At 41.4% G+C, this 26,269-nt stretch overlaps 2 protein-coding genes across 7 annotated transcripts in view; both read left to right on the top strand.

The window, feature by feature from the left end:
- The first annotated feature begins 1,954 nt into the window (after positions 1 to 1,954).
- On the top strand, positions 1,955 to 8,741 carry LOC139608061 (T-box transcription factor TBX2b-like). The gene is made up of 7 exons (XM_071461516.1): positions 1,955 to 2,725; positions 3,018 to 3,285; positions 3,418 to 3,564; positions 3,804 to 3,880; positions 3,964 to 4,127; positions 5,683 to 6,194; positions 7,495 to 8,741. The coding sequence occupies exons 1-7, from the start codon at positions 2,280 to 2,282 to the stop codon at positions 7,777 to 7,779; spliced, it is 1,899 nt and encodes a 632-aa protein (XP_071317617.1). The 5' UTR covers positions 1,955 to 2,279; the 3' UTR covers positions 7,780 to 8,741.
- Positions 8,742 to 13,531: 4,790 nt separating this feature from the next.
- Positions 13,532 to 26,269, top strand: part of acaca (acetyl-CoA carboxylase alpha) — a 32,042-nt gene continuing 19,304 nt past the window's right edge. For 4 of the 6 annotated variants that reach the window (XM_071460451.1, XM_071460449.1, XM_071460450.1 and 1 more), the window contains exons 1-25: positions 13,533 to 13,935; positions 14,769 to 15,027; positions 17,089 to 17,221; positions 17,725 to 17,863; positions 18,230 to 18,339; positions 18,437 to 18,518; positions 18,642 to 18,740; positions 19,002 to 19,099; positions 19,213 to 19,323; positions 19,433 to 19,642; positions 19,751 to 19,921; positions 20,581 to 20,742; positions 20,870 to 21,033; positions 21,120 to 21,270; positions 21,438 to 21,541; positions 21,647 to 21,874; positions 22,017 to 22,167; positions 22,256 to 22,390; positions 22,994 to 23,140; positions 23,235 to 23,423; positions 24,268 to 24,368; positions 24,584 to 24,672; positions 24,887 to 25,011; positions 25,309 to 25,422; positions 25,953 to 26,066. In XM_071460451.1, the coding sequence (XP_071316552.1) occupies positions 13,854 to 13,935; positions 14,769 to 15,027; positions 17,089 to 17,221; positions 17,725 to 17,863; positions 18,230 to 18,339; positions 18,437 to 18,518; positions 18,642 to 18,740; positions 19,002 to 19,099; positions 19,213 to 19,323; positions 19,433 to 19,642; positions 19,751 to 19,921; positions 20,581 to 20,742; positions 20,870 to 21,033; positions 21,120 to 21,270; positions 21,438 to 21,541; positions 21,647 to 21,874; positions 22,017 to 22,167; positions 22,256 to 22,390; positions 22,994 to 23,140; positions 23,235 to 23,423; positions 24,268 to 24,368; positions 24,584 to 24,672; positions 24,887 to 25,011; positions 25,309 to 25,422; positions 25,953 to 26,066 (3,468 nt within the window). In that variant the 5' untranslated portion in view covers positions 13,533 to 13,853. Of the gene's footprint in view, positions 13,936 to 14,768; positions 15,028 to 17,088; positions 17,222 to 17,724; positions 17,864 to 18,229; positions 18,340 to 18,436; positions 18,519 to 18,641; positions 18,741 to 19,001; positions 19,100 to 19,212; positions 19,324 to 19,432; positions 19,643 to 19,750; positions 19,922 to 20,580; positions 20,743 to 20,869; positions 21,034 to 21,119; positions 21,271 to 21,437; positions 21,542 to 21,646; positions 21,875 to 22,016; positions 22,168 to 22,255; positions 22,391 to 22,993; positions 23,141 to 23,234; positions 23,424 to 24,267; positions 24,369 to 24,583; positions 24,673 to 24,886; positions 25,012 to 25,308; positions 25,423 to 25,952; positions 26,067 to 26,269 lie in introns of all 6 variants that reach the window. The other 2 variants (XM_071460446.1, XM_071460445.1) reach the window with 1 other exon arrangement.

The raw sequence follows: 26,269 nt of genomic DNA, 5'->3' as shown, positions 1-26,269 counted from the left end.
ATGAAACTTTACATACTCCTTTGGAAGGTCATGCACAGTCGCTCACAACGCTTGCCTCGTGCGCGTCGTGCTGTGGGGCCAACTTTGTTGGAGCCCCCGGGGGCCGGGGACGACCTACATCCTACATGGGGGGCTTGGACCCCGTTCATAACTGCTTACAGTTCTAGTTTTGAATGGGGGGGGGGGGGGGGGGGGTGTATAAGTGTATAAGTTAACTTAGTTAATTCTTTATTTGTCTATGTCCATGTCTATGTTGACACACACAGGAAATTTGACCTCTGCATTTGACCCATCCATGAACAGTCAACACACACAAACACACACCAGCAACAGTGGGGAGCCATGGTGTGGGACACCATATATATTGTCTTTCTCTTTTAGGAGTAAAAATAAATAATGATAATAAATAAAAAGCAAAAAAAGTTTTAAATGAGTGACATGCAACAGATTACAGATTCCACCGAAGAAAAAACTAAAAGAAAAGAAAACTTTGGGGATAGGGCATGTTATTGTAAGTGTGAGCTTATCTTTCTGCAAGTCCTGGTAAGCTAAAGTATCACATTTAACATCTTGAATTTCTAAATTTTAATGCAGTAATGTAAACATGATGTAAGACACATGCTCTGGGTGCCAGGCTGTTTATTATTCTGATAGTGATGTGTAATATTAGGGTCTGGGGGTACTATACACAAAAATATCTTTAAGACCATGGGACCTTACTTGAAATTAGTGACAGCCAAGTGTGCAATGAGATACAAAGACATTTACTGTGCAAGTTTCTGATGATTAAAATTTCCAATCAACTTACACTAAATAAATTTGTTTCATTGCTCACTGAGTAGGTCTATATTTCACATTTGGACAAAAAAAAATGTTAACAACCTTTGCACACCTTTTAATCTATCTGGAAAATGAAAGATATTCAGGTTTTAACACCCCTTGTCTTGGTAACAAATAGGTTTTTAAAATTTAAAGCCGATCACAAGGCTATCAAGAAAACTCCACTACATAATGTATAGGCAGTGGATTTAGATTTTTTTTCCAAAACAACGTAGACTCTACTAAAAAAATCATTATTGATGGATTCATTATTGAAAAACTCTGTACCCTGTGCTTAACCTTTGAGTAGTCAAGCAACAAAGAAGATTTAAAAAATTCAGATACCCCAGTAATAAGAGAGACAACTCTTATTTAAGTCTCTTTGTCACTGAAGAGCCTAATTGGTCTAAGTTTTCATGTTTTTCCAGAGAAGTCCCGCTTTCCTTTAGATTCTTGGATTTGACCACTGTTCATTATTTATTTAGGCGTTCTCCCCTGGTTCACAAAGGCTAAAGCAGTGTAGCCTGTGCAGCTGCACCAGAAAGAAAAAATGGAACAGGCAACGTGAGGATTTGAAGCGATGCCTCAATGTGAAGTGACAGGAGAGACCTCTTGGCTCTTTGTGGGACGCCAGCAAACCGGCGCCAAGTCCGCATGAATTAACACACCCATGCAGACCCACTTCATCAAACACCGCAAGTGTCCTTCTTCTTATTTCCTTACTTTTTTCAAGTTACTATTAATTTAACCATCTGTACATTTCTCTGACGTGGATTCATGTGGCAGGATAAGATGATGATCATAATAATAATAATAATAATAACAATAATCATCATCATCATCATAATCATAATCATAGTCATTTTTTTGCAACTATAGCTACAACAATCATGACCAATGAATGAATAAATTGCATCATAATTATCATTGCTATAGTTATATATCATATATTATCATCATTACCATAAATAAACGAAACTGTTAAAGGTGCTTCATTCATTCATGCTGTGCTACTTATTTATACTATTTATGCTCGTTGTCCCGATGTAACCCTAAAATCCTTCCATCGCCCTCTCTGAGCGGTTCAAACCACGCCCAGTGAAGACAGTGACGCTCAGGCGCTCTCTGCTTCATTAATGTACAGTGTGCTGGGCAGGACAGACCCGTCACAGTGTAAACATCAACCCCCTGTCTCTTTCTGTACTCTCTCCCTGGTGCCACTTCAGTTTTTTTTTGTTTTTTTTTTTTTTGTCTAAACAGGCTGTTCTTGAGTAAACATCTTCTCATATGGTTCCAAAGAGCGCTGCCCTCTCCTCGGTGGATCTGTCAGCAAGTACATTAAACACCATTCTTACTTTTGCTTCACTTTCTGGAGACTTTTGGACATTTGCATTTCCTCTTATCGCCTCTTGGCCATGCGACAAAACATACAAACTCTTTGAGCGGCTGTGGGAGGATGGATGCAGACGCCTGCGCCTGTAGCAGCGGCAACAGCAGCAGCAGCAAGTGAGACTTTACAACATCGGCCTGCCTGGTGGGATTCCCTGATGAGAGATCCAGTTGACACAGCGCTTACCATGACTTACCATCCTTTCCACGGTCATAGACCAGGTGCCTTGCCCTTGTCAGCCTTCCTACCCGGCGCTCAACCCTCGTTCTTCCCTGCGCTGACTCTCCCAGACGTCGCCTCCCTCTCCGCGCCTCTGCCGGAGCAGGCTGCGGGTTCTGACGCGGGGCTGCACGCAGCTCTGCGACGCCAGCATCAGCCAGTCCACCCGGGCTCCCTGAAGAGCCTGCAGCCGGAAGATGGTCTGGATGATGACCCGAAAGTCACGCTCGAATCGAAGAATTTATGGAATGAATTTCACAAAATGGGAACTGAGATGGTCATTACAAAGTCTGGAAGGTAAGTAAACTACGCGCAGTGCGCAGTCAGTCACTTCTCAAAAGAGCCAGTGTGGGTCTTAGCTGTGGATCTAAAATGACATAAACGTATTCCTACCCTCCAGTGTGGGGTCAGCACACAGCCTGTATGTGATTTTATTATGGGATAAGGTTCCTTGCTGTCATGCAGCCCAACAACAAACTTTCTCTTCTTCTCTCCTGCCATTTGTCCTCTTTCTTAATAATCAACGCTCCAAAACAGACACATATCTCTAACACATCCTTTCAATTTGTGGCGAATCCTTTGCTCCCAGGAGGATGTTTCCGCCTTTCAAAGTGAGGGTAGAGGGACTGGATCCCACGGCAAAGTACATCCTGCTGATGGACATTGTCGCAGTTGACGACTGCCGCTACAAGTTTCACAACTCCCGCTGGATGGTGGCTGGAAAAGCTGACCCGGAGATGCCAAAGCGTATGTACATCCACCCTGACAGCCCGTCCAAAGGAGAGCAGTGGATGAGCAAGGCCGTAGCTTTCCACAAACTCAAACTCACCAACAACATTTCGGATAAACACGGATTTGTAAGTAACTGAAATCTGAATTGTGGCTTTTATTCTGGCTACTTACTGTAACTGTCAACTTTGCATTGAAAGTCTTGTCTATTTTTTTTTAATAACATTTTAATGATGTTTCATATGGCTTTAATTTTCCAGACGATTTTGAATTCAATGCATAAATACCAACCCAGATTTCACATTGTGAGAGCCAACGACATAATGAAGCTTCCACACAGCACCTTCCGGACTTACGTTTTCCCTGAGACGGAGTTCATCGCTGTCACTGCCTATCAGAATGAAAAGGTAACCCCCCCCCCCCTCTCTCTCTCTCTCCACAGCCACACGCACCCACAGCAGACCTCCTCTAGTTGCGTGCAGTGATGTGGATTTTATTTGTGTCCAGAGATTAGAAAAAAGTCCAGTGTCTGTTGGAGTGGAAAATCAGCTCCACCTATGTATTTTGTGGATGCTGATGTTACACGTATCCTGTCTCTGTACTTTTGCATTGACTAACTTTCTGATTTTTCTTTTTCACCATTTAGATTACACAGCTGAAAATCGACAATAATCCCTTCGCCAAAGGATTCAGAGACACTGGAAATGGGAGGCGAGAAAAGAGGTAGGCTAATGGTTTTGCCACCAGAAAACAGCAAAGGACAAACCCGTGTAAGCCTGTATTTAATATGAATGTGTGATCCACAGGAATAAACAGGTAAACGTTTCTTTGCTGCATGAAAACCAAAGTAGAGCGGACCGGGACAGCGCTGATTCTGATGACTCATGTGAACAACCCAGTACCAGCGATCCCTTTTATTCCCCTGGGGAGCTACTGAGCAGCCCTCTGATGTCCACCCCGACCTGTCAAGGTGGGTCACCTTACAGTAATATCATTAAGTGTTACTATGAACCCAAATGATGCTGTAGGACTATGTGTTGCTTTAAGAAGTTAAACATTACAGCCACTACAGAGAGGCGGTGTTCAGTAATGCTTTACAAACACCTCAAAAACCTTTTTAGCAGCAAAATAACCATAACTCTCAGCTTGCAACATTAAACTTTATGAATATCTTCAATGATTGGCAAATATTCAGGAGCTGTACAAAACGTCCCGTGGTGGGTAGAGGGTTAAAATATATTATATTTCAGACTTTGAAATTACAGGTTTTTGTAGTGACAACATTTTTATGTTAGAAAAATAAAATCCCTGAAACACAGACAGGATCTCTGTCCCCTGCATATTGTGAACTGCACCTGTGTGACTTACTGTGCACATTAGAAACATCATTTTCCACTATTTGATTCCCTTATTTTAATAAATCCCACACAGGAATGCTGAAATATAAATATTTTAAAAATGTAATTTGTAAATTAAATTGCGTACAGCCACAGCACAAGCTTCATTTTGATAAAAAAAAAAGATTTATCCCTCAGCCAATATGTTTTCATTAGCAATGGAATAAATGAGTGAATAAGAACCATAACTAACTAATTAAATTACATTTAACAGTGTACAGGTCATGCACCTCCATCCATGCGTTCATCAGTTCATCTCTTTCACCTTTTTCACAGCAGACACTTGAACTTCTCATAGTAGGAAAGGGACAGGTGTTTCTACATGAACAACACCTCTGTTCTAGTCAAGTGTCCCATTAAACCGTGGCGGTGTGAAAGCGAGTCAGCACGCACAGGTCCCTGCAGGACCCTGAAGTTAAAGCAGCCTTTTGTAAAAAAAAGGCCTATTGTTGGCAGCCTTGAAGCGTCAACCTCACTGAGGATGATTGTCTTTGTATGTAATGGTGATTTGACAAAAAATAAAAAATAAAAATAAAGAAATTCTACCATTGGATCCACTTACTAGCTTCCAACCACATATAGAGGTCTTTATCAGCTAGTAAGTGGACATCAAGTTAAGATTTAATTCGTCCTATTTTATTTTATTTTATCTTATTTTATTTTATTGTCATTTCTGCCTTTATTGGACAGTTGACAGAGACAGAAGAGGAGAGAAAGAGAGGGGTACGACCTGTAACATGTGAGCATGGCGAGAACTGAACTGGGGAAATTGCATTTATTGTTCATGGTATGCATCTTAACCACTATAGGAACAGGATCTTGGCCATGTGAACTACGCAGATGTGGAGGGAAGTTGTTTGGGAAGTGGATTTCAACCACTGTTTACTGTGTTAGTCATTTTGACGCTACAAAAATAGGTTGCTGCTTCAATGAATCAACTGTTCCTGGCGCCTCGGGGTTAGTCACACATGAACACTGTCTCTTTCATGGCTCTAGATGTTTACACTAAGACGTCTCTCTCTCAAGTGTCCGTCACCTCTGTCGCAACTATGTATTAATGAGATGCTAGTGAGGCAGAAAACTGATCTTTTTACTGTGAAATCAAAATCATTTTTTTTCTCCCCACAGATGAGAACAATACTGGAAGTGATTCTGATTTTGATCTACAACACGAGGACACTGCTGAAGCCCACTGTTCCAGGGCTGAACATACATCTACTCTGAGTCTGAAAAGTGAGGAGATACTGTGGAAGAGGTCAGCTGCCAGTAAGAGTAACGACAATCAGGACACAACAAAAGAAAGAACAGTGTTTAGAACATCAGATGATATGTATTTTATGGACTCTTCAAAAAAGCAACTGAGTGAAATCAAAGATGGGGTCGTGCCTATGATGCCGCAAACACAGAGCCCTGGTTACCTGCAGACTTTGAATTTCACAGGTGCACACAGCCAACAGTTTCTTAAGCTTGGGACGCCTTTGTTGTTTCATCCTGGACAGTTGTCGATGAAGCCAGAGGGACATTTATTTTCCTCTTTGTCTGGAACAAATGAACTAGAGGCTGGAGGCCTGTCTCCTCAAAGCATCACCGCTCCATCTCCCTTCATGTTTCACCTGTCACAGCACATGCTGGCATCTCAGGTACGCCTCTGCAGGAGCACTGTATTCTAATATTCCACGCTTTTAAAACATGTAATATCAATAGATATCATGTGCTGCAGCTCAAGCTTGTTTGCTACCAAATCATAAAAAAACACTTTCTCTCTTTTTACTCAAGTGTCTTTCAGGATAATGGTCAGCTATAGCTGTCGGTTCTTCACTGAGATTCTTGGGTGGAAATACTTTCAGTGAAAACTGTTATCAATAAAATATACTGATTATTCAGAGTCACTTGTTTTAATGCTTTGAGCACAATAATAATAATAATAATAATAAAATACATGTTTTGTTTTAACAGAAAGAACTGAAATTAAAACTAGATAGCTTTTAATTTGTAATTTGGTTGAACTGACCCTTTACATTTTTATCTGATTGATTGATTATCTGATATTACATTACATTAGGCTAAATAGGCAGTGCAGTGAGGCCTTAGTAACCTTCAGATGCACTGATTAAAAAACAAATAGATTTTTTTTTAAGTGCTTGCAAAATAACTGTTTGGAAAGACAAAATCATGAAAAATCTTATAATATCATTCACTGGGGAAATTATGATCCAAGAATTGGTGAAGAAATTACTTTATAGCCCAAGAAAATCTATTTTAAAAAAATCTATAATTCAGCCGGGGAAAGTGTATAGCGTCTTAAGGTTATTCTCTTTTCCTTTGGTGAAGAAAGGTAGAGCCTGTTAGCCAGAGAGGAAGATGTTTGCAAGGTGTGTAATGGAAGACTGACTGGTAGTTTGGGCGGATCTGAACTGACAGTGTGCAAATATACAATGTCAACTTGTTGCTGCATTGCAAGTCACTCAAATTATTATTTTTTTCTAATCATAGCAATATTCTAATCGAGAGCAGCAGTTCCTAAGTTAGGGGTTGAGACCCTCACAAGACTCTGAGGTTAATCTTAGGGATTGCAAAATTGAGGTAAAAAAAAAAAAAAAAAAAAATGCTAGACAAAATTGTGCCTATTTTTCAAATTTTTTTTCTAATCGTAGAAGGTAAAGGAGGACATAAACAAATATGGCTGTGCATTAATGGGTCACAAGAAACTTGATATTATTTCATTTTCTAGAAATTTTCCCAAAGATACACAGATACTAACTTGTGTTTCACTGAAATGTAATTGCAGTATGAAAAGTTATCTGTATATTTACAATAGACAGGTCAGTGCCAGTGTAGTGTGGATTATTAAAATAATATTTTTATTTTCCTACAGGGATGTCCACGAAAATGTACAAAGATCCATTAAGTTAAATGAACTTTCTAATTTTTCCAATACAGGGAATCTCAGTGTCACCCTTTGGAGGATTGTTGTCATATCCATACCGCTACATGGCAGCACCAGCTGCAGTCACCCCGGCTCTCCCCACTTCATCTGCAACCTCATCGCTCACCAGAAACCACTGCTTCCGCAGCTCTCGGCCTTGGATGAGACTCAGCCCTTATCAGATCCCTTCCTCTTTAACCTCAAGCCTGCTCACAACCAGATCTCCTGGAAGTTCAGGTCTGCCGTATGACAATCACAGCCACAAAACCAAGGCCAAGCAGAAGACCGCTCCACATTAAACCACCGTGATAGGTTCCATGGATGAGCTACAAAACATAAAGAATTCAGCTAGAAGATTTGATAAACCACATACTCCACAATAAACTGCCCTAAACAGGGTGATGGATAAAACAACATATCACCTACAAGAAAATACACACACAATACACAGGAAGTTTCACATTACAATGACCTAAAATTTAAATTTCATGAGAACGCTATGCGCTGCTAGTACATGACTTATCATTGCGTCATCAGCAGAACTTATCGGGTGATTTGCTGGTCAAAAGACACCTGCACATATTTCCATGTGAAAGAAGTCCTCTTCCCAGCTTTAAAGCAATGGTCATAAAGTAAAACCTTCACATATTCATCCAGATTTAGCCCAGTTGTAACATTGGTATCAGGGTTTCCTTTGATTTGCAAATCTCCAATTACAGCTTATTGGAGGTTCTGAAGATGAATTAAAATCAATTAAAAAATTAAAGATGCTTATTGGATTTCATTTTGGGGAAAGTGAGCTATGCACTGGAGTACTCGACAGAACAAGAACAATAATGTGCTTTAAACATGAACACATTTTTTAAATTGTTTTATTCTGTACAAATGTGTAAATATTTTGTTCTCGTCCTTTTAGTTTTCACATTCTGTATAAAACATGACTGATCAAAGCCTTCTGAGACTGAATACTGTAACTGATCACTGTTAAACCTGCCGGGGAGATATGAGGAAATTGTATCTACCACCTGTTTCACATTCAGTTGATGTACCAAAGCTGCACCGTGGACTTGGAGGGTAAACTCAGGTTTCTATTTTTTTTTTTTTTACCAGCACTCATACAAATGTCTTCAGTAAAGATAATTTAGCAGTTTGTCTGCCAAAGTATTTAGATAAATTGTTTGTGTGTGGGGTGTGTGTGTGTGTGTGTGTGTGTGTGTGTGTGGTTTTTCACAATTTAAATAAAGATACTGTTCACAATTAATGCAGTTGTCTTTATTTACGCTAATATGCTATAGGGATATAGTCTGCTGTTTCACCACCATACATATATTTATACATATGTATATCAAATTTGGATTCCAAGATAGTTTTTGATTGATTCCCCGCACCAGCTTACCCATGCAACATTGCACTGGATGATGCTTATAGAACAGAGGAATTGCATGTACATGTATATTGCACTGGCCAAAAAATTGGCTACACTGTTTCTACACACAGGAACTACAGTATAGTAATTGTCTGGCGTTATATAAAGGCAAGTCCTAAATAAAGGTAATCCTATATAAAGGTAAATAAAGACTATTATTAAGACTATACAACGTGGAAAAATACTGTATCTTATCAATTATCAGTTGTAACAGTTTTATGTAACAGAGAATTAAAGATCAAAGTCTAGACACGGATACATGCACATTTTATAAATGTTTTAAGAGTTAGACCAGATAATTTTTAGGCCTAATCCTTTAAGCTTTCTGTTTCATTTGTGTACTTTTAAATTGCTTTGGTAACATCAGCCTTTGTGGCTACACCCTTTCTGGCCTGTTCTTAATTCTCCGCGTTGGTTTCGCTTACAGATGTGCTGTGCCTCGGCCTTGGCTGCCCCTCTGACCATATTACTCACCCTTGGCATCTTTTCGCCAGTAAAATGCATTAAAAAGACGAAGAGAAATATGAACCTAATGATCTTAATTCTGAAGTAATCATTTTTGACATATGCACTGGTGCCACCTCTGTCCAGTCGGTCATGTTTTCTTCAACAGGCAAATTAATAAATGCAATTAATTTTCTTCTGCTTCATCTGGTTGATTGTGTGTCTTTTCATCGCAGCATGCTAAAAGTGGTGTTGTGCAACATCTGCTGCTGTCATGCTCCTGGCAATGGTGGCTGAGCAATAAAGGTTAATAAGTGAGTCTGCAGTCCTGTGCATTTCATTCCTTATGCATGAGTGCAGCTCACTGCTTGCTAGGGCAATTCCCAAAACACCTCTGCTGGTGACAGCAAAGCTGCACTTGAGTTGTTAATCCTCCTGCCAAGTAAATTTCCTCAAGATGCACTGAAAAATACATGTTGAATCCATAAATGACACATTGACTTGTATAGCTGATATCAAATGCTTTGAAATTTTTCTGTGATACTTTCCACACGGATTTGGTAACATATGCCAACAGTGTAAGTGCATGTATGTACACTCCATACATGTTAATGTTATGTACTGTATATGTAAACTGACACGTAATAGCTGACAGCAAAACGTCCTAGATTGAGGACAGATATAAAAATGCCTCCCGCAAAGCTCCACAGTGAGACCGTGCTGTAGACTGGAGGACATTAGAGGGTAGTGGTACCTTATGACAAAAGGTCATGTCACTTTTGGCTTTTATAGAGGCTATAGTCCATTCATGCAAACAAATGGTGATAGCTGTGTATGTATGCAAAAGAGATGCCTCACACTATAGTTACTCTTGCACAGAGGCCAAAGTTTGTCATAACAACAGTGGGGTAAATTCTGCGTGATCACCAATCAGGTTGTCACACACCAAAGTAATAAAAGACCCACAGTTTTTCTGATAATGTGTTGTCCGTTTGCCTGACACTAGCAGGGAGGTGGCACCAGGCATAGAGGAAGAGCTGTACGGATGTAATGAAAAAGGTGGATACAGTCAAACACTTCAATCTATACAAACCTCCTAAAAGGTTTGTACCTCTGAAAAGTTAAAGCTATGGGAAGTATTTTGAATTTTTGCCAGTCAAGATGTGATAACCTTGACATGACAACATTATTTCTTTTTCATGGTTGCGGCTGGTACTGGAAAAAAAAAAGAAAAAATCAGGCGGTGTCCCAGGAGGAAAATTGATCTGAAAAGTCCTCCCACTCTATGGGGCTCCTCTCAAACCTCTGTAGAGAGCATTTTCTCCTTGGTTGAGCGTAGCTTCATACTGAAACAACATCCCCAGTGGCGAGAAGGTCAACTTCAAAGTTTTGCAGCTAGTGGAAAACTTCCCAACCTGCAGTTATGGAGAGCATTATGGGTAAGTGAGAGAGGCCCGTTAAAGTCATATGGTATTTTTCAATATCCTTTCATGACACAATGTCAAGGCAACACGTTGCATGAAGGCCAACATATTCCTGGAATTCTCAGCATATTTGGGCTGTAAATTATTCGGAAAGTAAGAGCTGAGATAAAATTGTCAACATAGAGAATAGATAAGTCATCTGCAGGTTACAATGAATAATTGACCTGACAGGGATATCATCTAAAAGCCCGTGTCATCATGAATAAAGCACCAGTGTATCTGCCAAGGTTTTGTTAGAGTGGTGTGTAGATGTTTAAGGTATGAATCCACTAGCTTAACCATAAAAAAAGGAAGGAGTGAATGATATAGATAAATTTGTATTCAATGAACACACATAGGGAGGGAGTCACATTTTGGTGGCTAATGAGCATGTGAACATCTTGTCAGTTCAATTTCCAATTTACCACAAGAGGACTCCAATAAAGGTGTGAAAACCTTGCAAAGATGATCAAGAGAAACAGGAGTCAAATGGAGTCTGAATACTTTCTGAACGCATTGTACTTCATCTCCCTAAGACTGGAACTCGGCAGGAATCCTGATGTAGATGCTCTGCTTTCTTTGCTTTCACTGAGGTCTTTGAAATCAACCAGAGAAATTACAATTTATGGCCCCAAGTACTTTCTGCCCCACAGCGCAGTAAAAGGTTAGATGGTGATCACTGTGAACTTCCTCATGATGTTTGCAGACAGATTGAGGATAAAGTTTTCTTCCCCCTGTGTGCTGTTTCATTTAAACGTCATTACAATGACAAACTGTATGCAGGTCTGTTGAAGCTGTTTAGACATGCAAATCTCATGTTAAGTTTGTTACATGGCACTGTTCTCTGCATCATGTAATAAATAAATATACTACATTTCAGTTTGCACAACACACCACCACACCCCTTCCATTCCTTTACATAAATAGAGAGGTATGCCTTATATATCTCGGTTCTCTTGCTATCAGCTCACAGGCCAAGTGAATGAAAAATAGAAAACCATGTCAGAGGATATTAATGTGGTTAATTATTCATGGTTTACACCAATGCTTGACAGCAGCCACTGCAGGGGGTGGGGGTGTGTGGGGGGTGACCAGGAATAAAATATGGAATGAAACTAAGTAGAATTATTTGATTCATGTAGGGAACATAGAAAAACATGAGTTTGATGACGCTGACCTTTATCCCTCTAAAATTCAACAGGGTTCTTTTGTATTAGTTGCTTCTCCTATCATTGTTAAGTATTGATGAAATGTTTTTACTTGTCTAACGATAATACTGGAATCTCAAACTATAGTATCCATTAGCTTACCATTACTGAACAATAAAGATTTGACTTATGCCATTACCCAAAATTTAATGGGTCCACTTAGAGATAGCAAACTAATGGCCTCTGGCGCCATCTAGTGGATTAGAATTGTAGTAACCCTGCATTTCTGACAAGACTTTTAAGGCAGCTTTACTCCTAATGTTTGGATTGGAAATACTGGTGATGGGAGGTTGTTTCACTGAAATAAAAACTACTCCCAGTTCAAGCCTGCACAAAATGATGTCTCTCAGTCTCTTTTATCTCAAATGACGTTGATTCCAAATTTTCAGAAGCTGAGCTGAGACAGATTGCGATGTATTACTCAAACTAACCGCTGCCCTGCTGCGTAATTGCACGAAATGTTTGTGAAAATGCAACAGCGGTCTTGAAATTAAATATCATCTGAGTTAATAAGCGTGTCCACAATTGCCTTCGCCCTCAAACGACCCCATCGGGACAACAACACACCGTTTTTTTTTTCTCCAGAAACACATGTGAAGTATCAGCTCTGTTCCGCAGCAGACAGCACATGCACTACACGCCTGCAGAAAGACCACCTCTTCCGGGACCCGCCCCTCCTATAATCCTTCTAAACCCGCCCACAAAAATCTCACAGGAGCCTGATTGGTCCTCTGAGACTGAGACCGTCCTAGATCTAGGTATAATAGATCGAAGACATTTACTGTACAGTGAATTTTTACAGGCAGGACAACAAAGATATAACCTTGTGTTTTTTTTTATTATCTAACAATTGATTATACTGCCATCTAAGCATTAAGAATAATTGCCTGAACAGAATAGCCTAATTCTGATGGGAGTCTTCTGTGCCATCAAGATTGCTATAGATGAGTACTTGCGGTATACCAATTGGAAATTCTTACAGCAACCAGGTCACAAAAACAAAATGCGTGAAGACAGTTACAGAGGTTAAACATAGTCAATAGTTATGCATATTGTTTAAGACGGAAATAATTTAAAACCAGATGTGTGAAGGAAATTTGAAACTTTAGGAATTTTAATAAGACTTGGCTTTGCAATGTTGCTTTAATATAATATAATATAATATAATATAATAAGCTATCTGTTTGGTGTAGCATCTTGAGCGTCGGAAGTCTCTTCTACCTAATCTGTTTCTATAGCGGAAGCTGAGGTCAGAGTTCAATGTCCAACAGTAACCTGCCTGCGCATCGTCACATCACCCCACTCTCTGCTGTTGAAGCGTCCGACGGAGCAGTGTGACCTCATCATGATGTGATTTTTTCATCATCACTGAGATGCCCGATAGACACAATTAATTTATCGATCTCTTGGACTCAACGTTGTCAGGATTACGTGTCGGTTCATCTCCACCGGTGAGTCGCTCGCCGAGATGTCTGTCAGAGATTATGTTACCAAGCTGTTTATCGTCAGTCGCGCTCAGAAGATTTGAACCACGCTGCGGTACAGTAAACCGGCCGGTGGTACAGTCAGCGAGAATGCATTAGTGCCGTTGCTGTGGCTTTATAATGGTCTTAGCCACTGCCTGTAAGCTAGCTAACACTTACGTTATTAGCATCAGCACCCTCCGTTTTATCTGCGGCTGCTGTTTAAGCAAACTAGCCCTGAACTGACAGGTAACGTCAGTTGAGTTAGCTGGTGCACTTGCTAGCAAGCAGCCCACCAGCTATGTCCTCAACCAGTCCGGAGTTTCGGTTTGTTTGCACGCTAAATGGAGCTGTGGGTATCAGTCTGTGATGTTCCCCTGGCTCACGTTTGCAGTGTGTCTGGCAGCAGTGCTGGGCTTGTTTTTCTGGTCCCGCAAGCAGCTATCGATAGGTAAGGTGTGCCTCACCTGAGAGTCTACTCTTTACACTTGCACGGACAGGTGGAAACAAATGTGGCTGTATCAACGTAAAGGAACAAAGGCAGGTCGGGCAGTTAGATAAATGTCATCTTGTTTGCGCAGGGTGATGTTAATTCACGTCGTTCGTGGTAATTCTGCTGTTGCACGAAAAAGCGAGAGGGGTCCAATACAAGAGTAGGTGATGTTAGTCTTTCCACTATTAACTTGTGCTCTGTAATTGATTCATGCAGCTTACAGTTGTAGTGATATGATTGTCTTTGCAATTACAAAGTGTTTTGTTTACATTGTTTTTAACTGACAGGCACACTCAAAGTGTATGTCACATGGCAGCGGGACCTCTAAGTCTTTGTGGATATTTATACATGTTTTATAGAATCCACTTCCTTGAATATATGCTTTTCAAGTAGGCCGTGTTGTTTCATGGGGTTGCAGTTATTCGGGGTTGAAACAATGCTTCTGATGCTTCTGGTTGTGTGGTGACTGCTAACAGTTTGACCGAGCATTACAAGTAAATACTATTATTCATCCTGCTTTAATTTTGATATCCAACTGTTTTTGCATGTTCAATAATGGGAATTGTTTTTATAACCTGAACACAAAGTACTGATGCTCCCAGACAGTCTGAGTGCCAGTGTTGCAATATCAGTTGCATTATCATGATACTAAAGTTTATGTAACCCACTTTTGCAATATGGCAAACAGCATCACGTGCCAGCCAAGGGGATCTCGTGTCCCACTGTAACCTGGTATTTGGACCCTCTGTCTCCTTTATAACCGTTGCTGCCACTGTTCTGTTTCTTGTCAGTATTCGCAGCCTGTTCGTGTCGCCCAGCCATGGCACAACAGGACGGTGCTGCCAAGAAGAACCCTGCTGTAGCAGCGTTGCACTCTCACTTCATGGTGGGATCGGTATCGGAGGAGAACTCGGAGGATGAAATCCAAGGGAAACTGGACATGCAGCTGGAGGAAAAGGAGGCACGGTCTTTGTCACCATCCTCCGGGAGTTCAGACAGCACCTATGAAATGGGCTTCGACCATATTGATGGCCCCGTGCACAATCTGAGGTTAGAATCCAGACCTGATTGGTCTGCATCACCTTTATTCTGTTTTTTTTTTCATATTTTTCACATGTTACTGTCAAAAAATATGTTTTGCTGAATACTGTGATTGTGATATTAGTAATCTTATATATAAACACAGATTTTTCTGTAATAATTTCTTGAGGTATTCTCCAGGCAAAACCACTCAGGCAAGCAGACCAATGTATCAAGACTGTGCCATGTTTAGGAAAGCTTAAAGTGAGAAATATTACAGGTTCTTTAAGGTTTTATACTTCATTTGTCTCTGTTGGAATTTTCTTTCACATACGATGAAGACATTACTCATTTCTCTGTGGCTATGAAGTATGGAAATGTAAGATACAAATCATGAACTGCATCTTCAAATGCTGTCTTATTAGACCTGGATCAAACTCAGTTTTATGCTCCTCCTTCACAGGGGGATTCCTCTTTTTTTTTTTTTTTTTTTTTTTTTTTTTTTAAACAGCACATGTGAAAAATGTAGCTTCACTAGCAGCACATTGCTAAAGGGTTTCTTTGTGTCCTGACCCTGTGAGGTTGGCCTGGAGAGTAGGCAGTCTTCAGAATGTTGGCTTGGGAAAGTTGGAAAATGTTCAGACGCAGAAATTCCCAATCTGCCAGTCGAAAGGAGCCATTCAGTACTGACAGAGCAGCAGAGTCTCTCTGCCAACCTCGGGTCTTTCACTGGGCTCTCTAGACCTCCCACTTAACTGTAAATGACATTTTCCTCAAAAGCCTTGTACAAGATCTGGGTTTTTTAGGATTGAGATTCAAACGAGGCAGCCTACTGATTTTAGGTTTATATGAGGAAGTCATGCTGATGTAGATAACTGCCTAAAGAAAATCTTTCCAGTAATGATACACCTCCCCTTTCCAGTTGGCTGGAAAAAGATTTTTTACATGTGTACTTCTGTATATTATAGTATGCAGCCATCCATGTGACTCTGTTTTTGTGCTCGTCAGGAAAGCTTCATATTTATTTGCTTTTTGCATTTTCAGAATCACATTATCTATACAGGACACCAGGATCTAACAATTTGTTTGTCCCCTCAGGTTTTTCTGTGATTAGTTTCACAAGGAGAAAGAGGGTGAGAGAAGCGGGGTTTAACAGACAGAAGCTGGGATGAGAATTTAAAAACTGGAAATACTGGATGGGGGTGTCTGTCTCCACCTCCATAATTTCCTCTCTCACAGGACAGAACAAAGTCTTGCAGTTTCACAGCTGGACTGAAATCAGACCCTCCATTCAGTAGGAGCTCAATTGTGCCTCGTGCCGGTAACCCCGTCAGTGATGCAATAATGCAGTATCAGGCCACAGAAGCCAGCCAGCCATAAGAGCCCAGGCACTGCCACACCCTCCAGCCAATAGTCGTATTCCTCCCCCTCTACTACCAACTCCCCTGCTATGGTTCCCTTTAGGGTGGAGCTTGATCTGTAGAGCTGTGAGAGTCCTGTTGGAGGCACTTGCCCAAGCATGTAAACATGTTTAAGGACTTGCACGCAATATGGTCTGTTCTTTCAGTATTAGTTATACTATTAAGCAGACTTTTATCCTCAAATATATCATACTTTCACTGTCTGCTCTAACACTTATTCTAAAATAATTACCATTATTCCCATCGTAAATAAAATTTCAGGGCTTTTTTTTTTTTAATTCATTGCTACTGTTACAGATTGTAGGAAGTTGAAGATATGAGACGGTAATCAAATCACCTGCTCCTGAGACCAGTTGGTCTCTTATCTATATAAGGTGATAGCAGTGTCTTTTTATCTCTTGTCTGTAAACTGTTTTTAAAGCGCAGGTGCTACTGAGACTACTACTGCTACTGAGACAGTTTGCTTCTGCTAGTTAGATTTTTATGTCCTCATCTTTGTAAGATGCACATGAGTAAACACTATTTCACTAACTATTTCACTATTAAAAACCATTTTCCATATGAGTTATTTTCTTGTTAGCAAAGCATAGCTACCAGTACCCTCATTCTTTCCTAACCTGGAGGAGGTATTCAGGGCCATTGTATGGCTTCTTTGTATTTCTTAAAACAGGCCAAGCATGTCAGGGCTGCACCTGGTGAAGCAAGGCAGAGATCGGCGGCGTATCGATCTGCAGAGGGACTTCACTGTGGCTTCTCCTGCTGAGTTTGTCACCCGCTTTGGTGGCAACAAAGTCATCGAGAAGGTGATTATTTTCATACTGTAACACAGTCTTGGAGGCATGCTGAATGTGGGAATCATGAAACTAATCATGTCACATTCAGAAATGAATCTGTACAACCACTTTAGTTATGGAAAATTGTATGATTTGTTTAAACTGCACAGGTATTAAATGTAATGACTATCATTATAAAGTGACTGCACATGTAGAAACAGCAATATCTTGCAGTTGTGTTGAGCAAACATAAAGACAAAATGTACTAATCCAGTTCAATGACCTTCCATGTCTCTCAACTGTAGTGAAAGTCATGAGAAATGTAGCCACAGTTTGTGCTGACACCACAATCAAAAGACAGTATGATAAGTTTCATGAAACAAGAAGCATATTCTCTGAATATGTTTATGGTCCACTTCTCTATTGCTGACACAGAATTAAACTTCCCCTTATTAATGAGGATTATTAACTTATGTGAGCAACACTACTCAACTTTGATAAGCAGTGGTAACTCAGCTACCTTGCCTCTCCAGGTGCTTATCGCCAACAATGGCATTGCAGCTGTCAAATGCATGCGCTCCATCCGCCGCTGGGCCTATGAGATGTTTCGCAATGAAAGGGCAATCCGCTTTGTTGTCATGGTGACCCCAGAGGACCTGAAGGCCAATGCAGGTGAGCTTTAGCACAATATCTCTGAACATGTAAAACACCTGAGTAGGTCTAACAACTGTGGTGCCAGACTCAGCTCTTTGTCCATGCATCCAAGCACCTCAACTAACTCAGCGAACAATACACCGATTCTGCTGCTGATTAACTTTATGTGTGTGACTGCAGTGAGCCAATACACCTCTGATAGAAATAGGTTGTGAATGTTGGAAGGGATCTTTAACTTTTTCCACATTCAAGCCCTTTTATCATGGTTTATACTTAGCAGAAAGTAAATGCTGGAAACTACCTGCTATGAAACCAGCTTTACTGTTGACCACATCTATCAGGGTCATTTTACAGATTAGTTTTCTGTGTTTCTGTCTTTCACAGAGTACATCAAAATGGCAGATCATTACGTGCCTGTGCCAGGAGGGACTAACAACAACAACTACGCCAATGTTGAGCTCATTCTGGATATTGCTAAACGCATTCCTGTTCAGGTACCACCGCACTATTAATGTATCTACAAGTTTGGCAAAGTGATCAATAACTGTATAATAGGTTAAGTGAACATTTCCATTCTGTTGTTCCTTACAGGCGGTGTGGGCCGGGTGGGGCCACGCCTCAGAGAACCCCAAACTCCCAGAGCTGCTTCACAAGCATGGAATTGCTTTCATGGGTTAGAGGACTTTTATACTTTAATTTTTTTTTTAATCACTTTGTTGACCCTTTAGCTTACATATACATAATTGCTTTACTTATCTTAATGCTTTTTTGCTTTTAATGCCTGCTTCCTCCTCAGGACCCCCAAGCCAGGCTATGTGGGCTTTAGGAGACAAGATTGCCTCCTCTATCGTCGCTCAGACGGCTGGAATTCCAACCCTGCCATGGAGCGGAACAGGTAGGTCAAAGTTTGTGTGGGGTCCAAAGATAGTCTGTCAAAGCTATTGATTTGATCAAGCAAATGTTTTTTTGTAATATTCAAAAATCAGTTGGTGTTTTCTGCATTCCCCAAGATTGTTTCATCCTTGTATGGCTTTAGCAGTATTGCAGATTGTGTGGTGTTTCAAGTGAGATTCAGAAAAGAAAAATATGAACATCCCATGATGTCATGGAAATGTCTGTATGTGTGCTGAATATGTCAGCTGTTTGCCATTCTCAGGCCTGACAGTGGAATGGTCAGAGAACAAGAGGCTCATCAACGTTCCTCATGACCTGTACGAGCTTGGCTGCATCCAGGATGTAGAGGATGGCCTGAAAGTAAGTGTGTCATCTAAGTGACAGTTCATAATGCCAAGTGAATGCTGCATATGCTTTGGTACACAGTGCATACTTGCATGTGTACTGGAAAGCCGTGTTTTTTCCATTGCCAGGCTGCAGAGAATGTCGGCTACCCTCTAATGGTGAAGGCCTCAGAGGGAGGTGGAGGAAAAGGCATCCGTAAAGTCAACTCTGCTGATGATTTGCCTAACCTCTTCAGACAGGTGAGCGGAAGCCCCAGTAATTTAATTTAATGTAGGACTTAACACATTGTAGAATAGGCTTTGGATGTAGAATTGATTTGACTGATTTACTTTGTCTTGGGCTTTCCAGGTCCAGGCAGAAGTTCCAGGATCGCCCATTTTCATCATGCAGCTAGCCAAGCATGCCCGCCACTTGGAGGTCCAGATCTTAGCTGATCAGTACGGGAATGCCATTTCCCTGTTCGGTAGAGACTGTTCCGTGCAGCGACGACACCAGAAAATTATAGAGGAGGCTCCTGCTACCATCGCCACTTCTGATGTGTTTGAGGATATGGAGAAGGTATGACTCATCTAGCATTATAAATATAGGAATAAATAGCTGATAATGGAGATGGAAGACCAAGTCATTTCAACCTTGGTATGAACAGACCTTCTTATCTCCCCTCAGTGTGCAGTGAAGCTGGCTAAGATGGTGGGGTACGTCAGTGCAGGTACAGTAGAGTACCTCTACAGCCAGGACGGCAGCTTCTACTTCCTGGAGCTCAACCCTCGTCTGCAGGTGGAACACCCCTGTACTGAGATGGTGGCTGATGTCAACTTGCCTGCTGCCCAGCTGCAGGTCAGTTTTAACTCACACGCTTGCTAGTACTGCTAGGAAAAGCACACTCTGTCTTACGCCACATACGATGCGTTTGAGTCTGCGACTGTGCAGGAGCAGGCAAAGTTAGCACGCTTCACCGCCTTCACTGCGCTGCACTAGACGGGCCCCCTGTCTCCATGGGAACCGGCTGCAAAAGAAGGAGGCAGCGTGCAGAAACAGTGTAGTAGGATCCAGTGGTGGTAGTGACAACGGGTCACGTGGTCTGTTCTGCAGTGTTTAGGATTGTGTGTAAATAGGTCAGTGGCAGTCGAGCTGAAGGGCAGTGGCGCTGGGAAAGCTGTGTAGTCACTCTGATTGGGTGTTGCTGTGGGAGTGCCACATTCTGGCACAGAGGGCTGGAGGGTCTTTTCCAGGCAACAATAGGTGGACTCACTATCTGTCAGCAAGATGTTGTTCATCAGTTGTCTAGAAAACTAAATACACAATATTGGCAGCGGTTACACAAGCATGCCAGAGAAACTCTTATGTGGTTCATTCAAGGCAAATACATTCATAATCCATATATGTGCCCGTGATGAGTTTTTTTTTCTCTGAGTGAGCCGGCTCTTTAAATGTTCTGTACATGTCTGTATAAGAGCAAAAACTTGTGTTGTGTTAATGCCTCTGTCCTCTGTCAGATTGCTATGGGTATTCCTCTTCACCGGATCAAAGACATCAGGATGCTTTATGGGGTCCAGCCCTGGGGAGACTCTCCCATTGACTTTGAGGGTCTGTCAACTGCCCCCTCTCCACGGGGTCATGTCATTGCAGCACGTATCACCAGTGAAAATCCTGATGAGGTACGCTTCACTCCCTCCATAAGTAAAAGTCATTACTATTACTTCGAAATCTTACCCTTGTGTAAATGTCAAACTAGCAGTTTCAGCTTATCAGAAGATGAAATGCAATGTTTGCATCTGATTGCAGGGTTTCAAGCCAAGCTCGGGAACAGTGCAGGAGCTGAATTTCCGCAGTAATAAGAACGTGTGGGGTTACTTCAGTGTTGCAGCAGCCGGAGGTCTGCACGAGTTCGCTGACTCCCAGTTTGGACACTGCTTCTCTTGGGGAGAGAATCGTGAAGAAGCCATCTCGTGAGTACATTCAGAATTTGGAAAACTGCTCTCTCTCATGTTAATATGTATTTACTGTGTGAGATATTTTCCATGTCTTTTTCTAGTAACATGGTGGTGGCTCTGAAGGAGTTGTCTATCAGAGGAGACTTCAGGACCACAGTGGAGTACCTCATTAAGCTTCTGGAGACTGAAAGCTTTCAGCACAACAGCATTGACACAGGCTGGCTGGACAGGCTGATCTCAGAGAAGATGCAGGTATGCAGAGACATACAATGATATCAGTGCTGAAACCACACTACTTTCAAGTGTTGAGATGATTCTAAAAACCTTGTCGTTCATCCTGCTGGCACCGTGCCGTTTGAATATAAGCTTGAATCTTTGATGTTTTCCTGGCTGAGAAGTAAAGTGTCTGTTGTGTGCAGGCGGAGCGTCCCGACACCATGCTGGGGATTGTGAGCGGGGCTCTTCATGTTGCAGATGTAAATCTAAGGAACAGTGTGTCCAATTTCCTGCACTCTCTGGAGAGGTAATAAATATGGCCTGTTACAGTGATCAGTGTCAAGCAGAGGAACAACATATGCAGTGGATATTGGATAGAAAGAACATGAGGCACTCTCTTCTCTCTAACCAGGGGCCAGGTGCTGCCAGCACACACACTACTCAATACTGTGGATGTGGAGCTGATCTATGAAGGTACCAAGTACGTCCTGACTGTGACACGCCAGTCTCCCAACTCCTACGTGGTCATCATGAACAACTCCTCAGCTGAGGTCGACGTCCATCGGCTCAGTGACGGAGGTCTTCTGCTGTCCTATGATGGCAGCAGCTACACTACCTACATGAAGGAGGAGGTGGACAGGTGAGAGAAAACAAATCCTAATAATGAAATTATCATCACAAATTTAGCTGTAACTCCACCACAGAATAGAATGAAAATGACATAAAAAAAACAAAGAAATGACACATCTTATTTTTGCCCCCCCCCCCCCTATGTATTTCAGGTATCGCATCACAATTGGGAACAAGACATGTGTTTTTGAGAAGGAGAATGATCCTTCGCTGCTGCGTTCACCATCAGCTGGAAAAATCATTCAGTACACAGTCGAGGATGGCGGACATGTCTTTTCTGGCCAGTGCTACGCTGAGATAGAGGTACAGCATGTCCACAGGAAAGACTGGATTCAGTTTAAACTGTTAGTTGAATGGATCATATAGAAACTCTGATGTTTTCAAATTTCAGGTGATGAAGATGGTGATGACCCTTACAGCTGCAGAGTCTGGTTGTATCCACTATGTGAAGAGGGCTGGAGCAGCACTGGAGCCTGGCTGTGTCATAGCCAAGCTACAGCTGGATGACCCAAGCAGAGTGCAACAGGTACATCATGAAGTCACTTCATGTAGTGACTTCACAGGTACAGTCTGAGTACCTGCATGGACTGTGTCACTTTAGTTCAAAATATCAATTTAGCAAGTTAGGACATAAACTGTAGCTTTCCAATCCTTCTATTATGAAAAGTAGCTGACTGTCAAAATGACAGAGGTTTGCATTTTCATTCCCAAGAACTGCACTCTACTTCCTCTATGAGCTGTGAATATCGGTTGTTGGGTGAGTGCATTTTTGTTCATGAAGTCAAAACATCAATGAGGCAGGAAATTGAGGCTGCTGTCAAAGATGAAGGCTCAGCAATCTGAAGGGAATAGGTGTCAGCGTGAGCATCAGAAACAAGCTAATGCCAGGAGGCAGACTTTGTGGTGTAGAAGGAGCCCACTTCTGGTAAATGTGTCACTTCTGATAACTGCCCACAGCAGATCAAACATTTTGGGCTTGGATGTTATTTAGTAACTGCAGGTTTCTTCAACTTGCATTTAGAGGTAATAGCTGCTTGTCTGTTTCAGAGTATGGCCTCTACTTCCTACTATACCACACCATTTACAGTGCCTGTATTCTGCATTCCAAGTATTTGCATTTGTCTTGTAGGCAGAGCTGCACACAGGCGCCCTGCCTACTATCCAGGCAGTGGCTCTGAGAGGGGAGAAGCTACACAGAGTCTTCCACAACACACTCGATCACCTCGTTCACATCATGAATGGCTTCTGTCTTCCTGAGCCTTTCTTCAGTGCTAAGGTGAGAATTCATACACACCCCATTCACACCGACATCAACACCCACCAATTTCAAGTGTCTTAAATATAACATGTGCCTCTTGTGTCTTCCCTAGCTGAAAGAATGGGTGGAAAGGCTGATGAAAACCATGCGCGATCCCTCTTTGCCACTGTTGGAGCTACAAGACATCATGACTAGCGTGTCAGGCCGTATCCCCCCTGCTGTGGAGAAGGCCATCAAGAAGGAGATGGCTCAGTATGCCAGCAACATCACCTCTGTGCTCTGCCAGTTCCCCAGTCAGCAGGTGGCCCATCACACATGCACACACCACGCTAACTGCACTCACATGTCAGCAGCAGTAAAACACCTGTCAAGTAACTCGCTGGTGCCAACAATGATAACATTTGGTTTCCATAGTAACCCTGGCACAAAGAGAACAGAGTGATTGGTCATATATAAATATATAGTGCATTTCTGATACTACCACATTAGACCATCCACAAAATAGTCTCCAAAACATTTCATGTGGCTTATTTACTTTGGCAGTATGATGTCTCAACAGAATTACCCAGTTGCAGGGTAATTTCAGTCAGTAAAAAAAATACCGTGTCGACCTTGACTTGACTTTTTTGCACAGTTTCTTGTGCAAACAAATGATTTCAAAATAATCATCTGAGTCTGTACAAGCTGCATGTCTTTGTAAAGGGGTAAGAGGCAAGTATTTGAGCAACTCTCCCTGTCTGTGTCTGTGTGTATATGTGTGTGACACGAATTGTGTAATATTTATTCAGTATAACTATGTCATGAGAAAAGATGAGAGAATTTACACTGTATTTTACTCATGAAACATTTTTTGCTTTGATATTTATGCATATTTCATGATATTCCTGCATAGCTTATGAAAAGCAAAAACAGCTCAGTACAATAACGACAGTCATAGTGAAAAGGTGCCTTCAATGATATATAACTAGATTTTATGACAAATTTCATGCTCAGTTGGGATTTCATATTGTCAGTTGGATCCTGTAAATGGTTTGGATATATCGAGAACAAGCTAAGGGGTCGGCCGTGCCACTGGGATTACAATGTATTTATGAGTCTCCGCTGTTGTTGGGATTACATGCTTATATGGTTTGTCCTGTTTCCAGATTGCAAACATCCTGGACAGCCATGCTGCCACGCTTAACAAGAAGTCAGAGAGAGAGGTCTTCTTTATGAACACACAGAGCATTGTTCAGCTAGTGCAGAAGTGAGTAACCTACTCTATAGCTCAACATGATGAAAGGTTTGACACAGTGATCAAGTGTAGCCTGTGGCCAAAAGTGACAGATTGCACAGACACTGTAACATTTGGTTGTTTTCCTAGTCACTGGATCGCCTGCTCCACAGATACGTTTTGGTTTTAATTGGTTCAGTTCTGCATTCTTCTTTGTGTCAGACCAGACTGTTTTTTTTCTCCAACAGGTATCGCAGCGGCATCAGAGGTCACATGAAGGCAGTGGTAATGGACTTGCTCAGGCAATACCTGAAAGTAGAGATCCAGTTTCAGAATGGTGAGGAACCGGGAGCAACACACTGCTGTTCTGGTTTCATAGTGGTGTTTCCACAAGCAGGAGTAACCTGGTTTTAACTTTTGCTGTGCTGCAGTGTTTATCAGAGGGATTGCATTTACTCATTCTCTGCCTTTGGTGGAGCTCTTTCACAATAAAACTCCTCAGCATCTGTGACTCTGCAGTTCACAGCTCATATGCTTTGGCTTGTTAACAGGACACTATGACAAATGTGTGTTTGCGCTGCGTGAGGAAAACAAAGGCGACATGGCCAATGTGCTCAACTACATCTTCTCCCACGCCCAAGTCACCAAGAAGAACCTGCTGGTTACAATGCTGATTGTAAGTGTCTTTTCCTACTGAGTGATGGCGACAGATTTCCCTTTAAGACTTTTCCCTTTGTAAACTTTTGATGGTGGTTATGATGATGGTCAGGTTTGTTTATGTATATATGTATATGCATTAGCAATGTGTGATATCATGTGTTGGACAAAAAGCAATCCATTATTAAGTGCTTATTATGCTCTTGTGATTATACACACACACACACAAATATGTATATTGTTTAGATCATACTTTTTTTCTATAGAAAAGTGTTTGGGATGTCAGAGTAGTAATGTTGTAATCTCCTGTGTGTAGGACCAGCTGTGTGGCCGTGATCCCACACTGACAGACGAGCTGATGGCCATCTTGACTGAACTGACCCAGCTCAGCAAGACGACCAATGCCAAGGTGGCCCTACGTGCTCGGCAGGTCAGATGTGCCCTTTTTAATTTTGGTTGATGAATTTATTTGAAATTCAACATTCAACAACTAAAACTACGCTGCATGGCAGTAATACAGAAAGAATATGAATGAGTGCTTGCTTAAACCTGGAAGCTGAAAAATATAAATTCTAAAAAAGTTTCTTTGTTCAGGTAGTAAAATGTGAGTAGGCTGAGGCTTAACTCACTTTAACTGAGTATGCAGAGACGATCAGATAGGGTTAGTAGTTATGGAACATCTTCTTTTTTCCATAAACCATGGTGAGAATTTCACCACCAGATGTCACTGTTCACCCTCCATTATGGCAGCGAGTAGACACTGGGGGGGGGGGGACAAAACAATAAGCAAAACAAGATTTAAAGATCTGTCATGAACACTTTAAAGGTATATATACATATATATATTTATGAGAGAGAGAGAGAGAGAGACTGTCATGTCAAATGTAATTGATTGTGTAAAGAAGTACTGGTTGCACTCTTATATCTTAAGCAGCTTCCACATTCATCCTCTTCCCCCAGGTATTAATAGCTTCCCACCTTCCCTCTTATGAGCTACGACACAACCAGGTGGAGTCCATCTTCCTCTCTGCCATTGATATGTATGGACACCAATTTTGCATTGAGAACTTGCAGGTAGGTAATGAAGGTCGGGACTAGAAGTTGTCAGCTTTTTTGTGTTTTTGTATTTTATTATTTTATTTTATATATCATTTCTTTGTTTCTGTGGTTGATGGATTCATTTAAGTATTTGTATCCCTTTGTTTTATGTGTGTGAATAAATCAAATCAAATCAATCTAGTGTTCTAAAAAGTGTTGAAGATGGCTAATTATCCACT

Source organism: Trachinotus anak, unplaced genomic scaffold (assembly GCF_046630095.1).
Source record: "Trachinotus anak isolate AG129_WGS33_773 ecotype Australia unplaced genomic scaffold, CSIRO_AGI_Tana_v1 ptg000024l, whole genome shotgun sequence".
Taxonomy (NCBI): Eukaryota; Metazoa; Chordata; class Actinopteri; order Carangiformes; family Carangidae; genus Trachinotus; species Trachinotus anak.
The sequence above is the reverse complement of the archived record's forward strand: the minus strand, read 5'-3'. Positions and strand labels throughout refer to the sequence as shown.